The sequence below is a fragment of the Tachysurus fulvidraco genome, chromosome 17 (genome assembly GCF_022655615.1).
Source record: "Tachysurus fulvidraco isolate hzauxx_2018 chromosome 17, HZAU_PFXX_2.0, whole genome shotgun sequence".
In the NCBI taxonomy this organism is placed as follows: Eukaryota; Metazoa; Chordata; class Actinopteri; order Siluriformes; family Bagridae; genus Tachysurus; species Tachysurus fulvidraco.
Window position 1 is genome coordinate 25071941 of NC_062534.1, and position 7500 is coordinate 25079440.

General features: G+C 41.7%; 1 protein-coding gene across 1 annotated transcript in view; it reads left to right on the forward strand.

Moving 5' to 3' along the window:
• The window catches only part of ntrk3a (neurotrophic tyrosine kinase, receptor, type 3a), a 189499-nt gene that overhangs the window by 105960 nt on the left and 76039 nt on the right, over positions 1–7500 (forward strand). Inside the window, exons 4-5 of the mRNA XM_047802191.1 lie at positions 4330–4398; positions 5941–6016. Of these exons, the coding sequence (XP_047658147.1) occupies positions 4330–4398; positions 5941–6016 (145 nt within the window). The remainder of the gene's footprint in view (positions 1–4329; positions 4399–5940; positions 6017–7500) is intronic.

Below are 7500 nucleotides of genomic sequence, written 5' to 3' on the forward strand. Positions count from 1 at the left end.
GTCACACACGCGCACTGAACACTCTCTCTGCCCATATCGACAAGACACGCCCCTTTCTGCTCATTGGCTACACGTTAGTTTTGTGTTTGTTTAGTTTGTCGCCCCGACTCGGTTTTCTGAAGCGTTTCTCAAACGACGGAGACCGCACCTTTACCTAAATATGCCAAAATACATAGACTTAACACCTCAAATTATATAAATTAAATATATACCTCAGATTAAAACTCAAATAAACAGCCCAGTATATACACCTTGAAAATATACCCCAATAAATGACTGAAATAAACACCCTAAATAGATACCCCAAAATATATATAGTACAAAAAAAACCCAAAATATTTACCTCCAGCATATACACCAAATAAATACTCCAAAATGTGTCCTCCAAATAAATACCCCGTACTAATCAGTTTACATGTAGAACTTACAGAACTGCAGAATAAACGGTTTGTCTTTTAATATTTATATTTGTTTTTATTTGTCATATACTGTTAGATTTTAGACTCTCTCTCTCTCTCTCTCTCTCTCTCTCTTTCTCTCTCTCTCTCTCTCTCTCTCTCTGGATGAACTATATAATGAAGTGATTAGCATGCCGAGTGCGAGTGCACTGAAACTGCCACTGTTTGTATGTGAATGGGAATCAGCATGGCTAGCGCTTAAAACTTAGCCACTAGCAGTTAGCAGCGAGTGAGGAGAACCCTGACGTTGCTATAGAAACAAGCTGGCGGCAACGTTGAAGTGCGAAGCGGTGTCAGGAGGAGAGCTTTAGCATCTGTCCCACAACATGGACGAAGCAGAAGGCTTTATCACACTTAGCTGAGGTCATTAGACTAGATGCTGGACAGCAATCAACAAACTCGTCATTAGTGTTCTTCTCTACTAGCTCCAATCATTTTATCTCCACTTACTATCTCACTGCAGCACAGCTCTGAGATATCTCAGTCATCGTCACTCTGTAAGACTGAATTAAACAAACATGTAATGTGTCAACAATGTCAAACGAATAAGAAGAAGTCAAAATAACAGGATTTAACAAGTCACTGATCTTCTGGTTTATTCATCGATAAATGGTAACTAGTCTGAAAATAATTCCAACTGATATGAAAATAACAATATCTTGACAAACGAGACAGTATCTTGAAATATTAAGATAACTTAAGATAATAGAAAAACACAAGATAACGAGGCAATAATTCAAACTGACTGTAACGTGAAATAACGAGTCATTCATCTGAAATAGTAAGATAGTAAATTTAAGATCCTGAAAAATGAGATATCTTGATATAAAGACATATATTGAAATAACAAGATAATACTGACGATGATATGAAAACACAAGATAATCATATACCTCAAATGTAACAAGGACAAAATGACAAAACGAACAAAATCAAGTCACTAATTTGAAAATACCTATCTCTTGAAGTGATGAGATAGATTTGGACATTTGGATAACGAGATAAGAATGAGAACTCGAGATAGAAAAAAAACACAAGATAATGAGGAAATCCTACAAACTAACTGCATGTGGCATGAAATACCAAGATATTCATCTCAAGAAGGAATGTGATAAATAAAGAGAGAAAAATGAGTCGATAAGAAAACAAAAGATAACAAAAAATGTTATTATTTTGAAATAATGAGATAAATACGTATATCTTGAAGCGATGAGATACGTTTGGGAAAATTGGATAACGAGATAATATCTCAAAATAACGAGATAACTCAAAATAACAGAAATCCACGAGATAATACGGGAATAATTACATATCATGATGTAATGAGATAATGCGTCAATAATAATGGCAATAAATTCGGATCATGAGATAATATCTCAAAATAATGACATCATATGTTGAGGTAAATGACATACTTTAAAATAATGACCTCGTGTGAAATAGGAAGTAATATTAAAGAAGACTCAAAATACTTACAGAGAGAATCAATTCCCTCAGTTCTTTTTTTTTGTCCTTCGTGTGCCTTTGTTTATTTAAGTCGTGACTCCGCCCTGTTCTGTCATCGGCTTGTTTTCCTCCTGTTCCTCTCGTGTTTGTGTTTTATACGCCCGAGTTTTCTCCGGATTACGATTCTTTCATCCTCGGCACACAAAACCCCCTGAAGTGTTTTATCAACTTTTCCAAAAGTTTTTTTTTTATATACCCTGTTGTGCTTTGCCATTAAGACTTCCTCTACTGTGCATATTTCCCAGGAGTGCATTGTGGGTAACTGAGTCTGCTCAACCACAAGCTGCATTAGTAACAGTGGCTTCTTTTCGTCTACCTCGTACGAACCACACGTCGCCTGGGACACGACTGCTGCCTTCAGCAAACACATTTATTCTAAATATTAGACATTTCCTGCTCCGTTCGATGAACCGGCTTCATTATTAATGCTATCTTAGCTAATCTCAGCTAGCACTGGGAATAAAGAAGAAGTCTCGACACACTCAGCGTGTGAGTTTATGGAATAGTGCAGGAGCACGATGAGGCTTGAATCAGTGAAATGTGTCAGTAAACTTCATAGTTTAGGAACAAGTGGAACTCCAGGGCGAGTGCATGAGAGAGAGAGAGAGTGTGTGTGTGTGTGTGTGTGTGTGTGTGTGTGTGTGTGTGTGTGTGTGTGTGTGTGTGTGTGTGTGTGTGTGTGCCCTGCGATGGGTTGGCACTCCATCCAGGGTGTATCCTGCCTCGATGCCCGATGACGCCTGAGATAGGCACAGGCTCCCCGTGACTGAGACGTTCAGATAAGAAGATGAATGAATGAATGAATGAATGAATGAATGAATGAAAGAAAGAAAGAAAGAAAGAAAGAAAGAAAGAAAGAAAGAAAGAAAGAAAGATCTGTAGCACTATGGTGGTGTATCTGTAGCACTATGGTGGTGTATCTGTAGAATTATGGTGGTGTATCTGTAGCACTATGGTGGTGTATCTGTAGCACTATGGTGGTGTATCTGTAGCACTATGGTGGTGTATCTGTAGCACTATAGTGGAGTATCTGTAGCACTATGGTGGTGTATCTGTAGCACTATAGTGGTGTATCTGTAGCACTATAGTGGTGTATCTGTAGCACTATGGTGGTGTATCTGTAGCACTATAGTGGTGTATCTGTAGAATTATGGTGGTGTATCTGTAGAATTATGGTGGTGTATCTGTAGCACTATAGTGGTGTATCTGTAGCACTATGGTGGTGTATCTGTAGCACTATAGTGGTGTATCTGTAGCACTATAGTGGTGTATCTGTAGCACTATAGTGGTGTATCTGTAGCACTATAGTGGTGTATCTGTAGCACTATGGTGGTGTATCTGTAGCACTATAGTGGTGTATCTGTAGCACTATGGTGGTGTATCTGTAGCACTATGGTGGTGTATCTGTAGCACTATAGTGGTGTATCTGTAGAATTATGGTGGTGTATCTGTAGCACTATGGTGTTGTATCTGTAGCACTATGGTGGTGTATCTGTAGCACTATGGTGGTGTATCTGTAGAATTATGGTGGTGTATCTGTAGCACTATGGTGGTGTATCTGTAGCACTATGGTGGTGTATCTGTAGCACTATAGTGGTGTATCTGTAGCACTATAGTGGAGTATCTGTAGCACTATGGTGGTGTATCTGTAGCACTATAGTGGTGTATCTGTAGAATTATGGTGGTGTATCTGTAGCACTATAGTGGTGTATCTGTAGCACTATAGTGGTGTATCTGTAGAATTATGGTGGTGTATCTGTAGCACTATAGTGGTGTATCTGTAGCACTATGGTGGTGTATCTGTAGCACTATGGTGGTGTATCTGTAGCACTATGGTGGTGTATCTGTAGCACTATTGTGGTGTATCTGTAGCACTATGGTGGTGTATCTGTAGCACTATGGTGGTGTATCTGTAGCACTATGGTGGTGTATCTGTAGCACTATGGTGGTGTATCTGTAGAATTATGGTGGTGTATCTGTAGCACTATGGTGGTGTATCTGTAGCACTATGGTGGTGTATCTGTAGCACTATGGTGGTGTATCTGTAGCACTATGGTGGTGTCGAGTCCGGGGAGCATCAGGAGCCATTTTTCAGCGCAGTGTAGCAGCTCACTGATGGAAACACGTCTTATCTCTGTCTCTTCTATTGGATTAAATTTCCTGCCTTTTAGGAGCCTGAAACCTTCGCAGCCTCCATTTAATTTGTTGCTTTGAAAATAGCCGAGTGTGTTTATTGTGCTGTCGAGGCAGCAGTTTTTCCCTCGCAGCCCTGTGTTGTTTACGTCCCCAGTGTTCTCTTCATCACGCTGTCGCACACACTCTCACTAAAATCACTTCCTCTCTCTTTTCTCTCTCTTTCCTGCAGAAATTTATCCAAGAACCCTCTGACTACTCTTTCCTGGCAGCTCTTCCAGAACCTGCAGCTTATTGATCTGTAAGTGACGTTTGTCTTTCTTTTTCTCCCTCCCTCCTTCTCCCTCCTTCTCCCTCCCTCCCTCCCTCCCTCCCTCCTTCTCTCTCTCTCTCTCTCTGTCTCTCTGTGTGTGTTTCACACAATTCACTTGTCTGTATTGATTGTACTTTTGTGTGTTTCTTTATTCGGTGTTTATGTGTGTGTGTGTGTGTGTGTGTGTGTGTGTGTGTGTGTGTGTGTGTGTTCATGAAAAGTGTCAATAATTCTGCATTAACTCCTCAAACAGCTTAACATTTGATCCGTGACTGAATTCAGGAAGTGTCTGAGGGAGTGAAATGTGAAACACACACACACACACACACACACACACACACACACACACACACACACACACACACACACACACACACACACACACACACACACACACACACACACACACACACACACACACACACACACACACACACACACACACACACATGGTGAAGGAGGCGTGGCCTGTGCACCTGCCAGTATTTGTGAGAAAGTGTGACTTGGCTCTTTAATGTTCAGTGAAAAAGTTGTGGTTTCTGTACTTGAAACTGTGCACCTGTCAGTCTCAGTGGAAAAGGCGTGGCCTGTGCACCTGTCAGTCTCAGTGGAAAAGGTGTGGCCTGTGCACCTGTCAGTCTCACTGGAAAAGGTGTGGCCTGTGCACCTGTCAGTCTCAGTGGAAAAGGCGTGGCCTGTGCACCTGTCAGTCTCAGTCGAAAAGGCGTGACCTGTGCACCTGTCAGTCTCAGTGGAAAAGGCGTGGCCTGTGCACCTGTCAGTCTCAGTGGAAAAGGCGTGGCCTGTGCACCTGTCAGTCTCAGTCGAAAAGGCGTGACCTGTGCACCTGTCAGTCTCAGTGGAAAAGGCGTGGCCTGTGCACCTGTAACTCATAGTAAAGTAATTGTGGCCTCTACACCTGCATTATCAATAAAGGAGGCGTGGCCTCTTCACCTTCAATATTAGCAGGAATGTCATGGCTTGTGCATCAAACCGTTCTAGTGAACAAGACGTGTTGAATGTAGCTGTCAATCATAGTAAAGGGGGTGTGGCCTTGGCATCTGTCAGAATTTTATTAAAATGAATATTGTGGTTATGTAACACTCAAGAACCTCTGAGAACCTCCGAGAACCTCCGAGAACCTCTGAGATCAAAAGTACCCAATAAAATATTCTTATCTTCTGCAATCTTTAGCAGCATCAGCACATGTATGTTCTCTAAGATCAGCAAAGTTCAGCTTCCTCCACTGTGTGTGTGTGTGTGTGTGTGTGTGTGTGTGTGTGTGTGTGTGTGTGTGTGTTAGGAGGGAATAGACTCAGCATGGTATTTTAAGTGTAGGAACCAGGACATGTTCCTCAGAGGAGCAGATTCATCTCCTCCACTGGGTTAGCGTGTCCTTTATCACAATCTCTGAGGGGACGGAGAGCTTGGTGAGGAATATACATCATTACATCGTCCTTAAAGTCTTAAAGCTGTGGTGTAGAGACGAGTGTGACCTCACGTGGACTCTGTGTGTGCTACAAACAACAGGTTCTACTCCATGAACTCATTAATCAACATGAAAACGTGTGAAATCGATAGATTTGTTTACGTGAGAGCCGTGAGAGTTTGTGGGCGTGGCCTAGTATTTTAATAACCTATCAGACGAGCTTGTCCTTTCACTCCCTGATAATTAAGTCGCTTTGTAGAAGCCAACATTCTGTGTTCCTATTTAATCAAGAGTAACTCCTCCTAGAGCTTTCGCACCACATGCACCAAATACAGATATGTTGTAGAACCTGGTCTGAAGTTTGTTGCTATTACTTTTCTAAGCGATCCGAGTACCGGTACTTCCGGTACCGGGTCTCAAAGTGGTCTTTTTCCCCATAGACTCCCATTATAAAGTTTGGAGGTTTATAACTCGGCAAACTTTCGAACTCTCTACACCAAACTCGACCGGCTCCTTTAGGGTGAGACTCTGTACAAAGGTTTAAATCGGTGTACCGACTGGCCTTTCGGTTGTCCCGCAGCCCCGCCCACAAAATATGCAAAATCAAATAACTTTTTACAACATGGACATGTGACATATCAAAACACTCAGAACAACGAGCGGAACTCCCTCACATGTATTCTGATGATGTCATGTGAAAATAATACATTTGCACAACATGGGCATGTGACATATCAAAACACTCAGCCCAAGGAGAGGAATTGCGTCACAGGTTTTCGGATGACGTCACATGCTCGTCTCCGCTTGCCTCCAAATGTTTTGGCACCCTAGTGCTCCAATAGATTTCACAAGTTTTATGTCCATGTTGCCTCCAAAAGTAACACTGACCCTTATGTCCACTTGCCTCCAAAAAGCACCGGCCTTTGCGAATACTTGCCTCGTCAAAGCCAACATCAAATCTAGTTTTATTTATCTTTTAGCTTAGCTTTTTTGCTCGGTTCTGCTTTAGCTTTGATCGTTTTCTGTCACAATGCTAGTTTCCTTCACTTGCTAGTTGTCTGTCACTGAATTCCTCCTTGGAGCACATGGTCAAAATTTAGTGTTTTCTCACCGCTGAACTGTTCAGGGTTCTTGTTAATCCTCTCATTCTTTGGGATCTGGCAGTGTTTAAAATAGTCTTTGTTTCCTCTCACGGCATCTGGAGATGTTTTAATACTTCACAGCCGTCAGTCAAGTGAACGGAGAGACGAATAAAGTATTTCACACAAAGTAATAGAGGGCAGGAGACGAAACCTCCGGCTCGATTATCAGCATGAAGATGTGTTAGAACCTCCCTGGAGAACCTGTTAGATATGTGAGGAACGTGTGTGTGTGTGTGTGTGTGTGTGTGTATGTGTGTGTGTGTGTGTGTTTATTTCTAATATACGTTGTGTTTTATTTTATAATCAATACAGTGTGTGTACTTTTGCAGTTTCACAAAACTTTTCTTTCTAGAACCCTACAGAGGTTCTTCTTTTCTGACTCAGGTCAAAGGTCAAATCAGCAAGGTTCTCTGGTTGTTCATCTGGGGGAACCTTTGATGGTTCTATGTAGAACACTTTCATGTCTGTGTCTCTGTAGATTCCTCAGTTGTTGTTTTTTTAAGGCCTGGAGGTGACCTT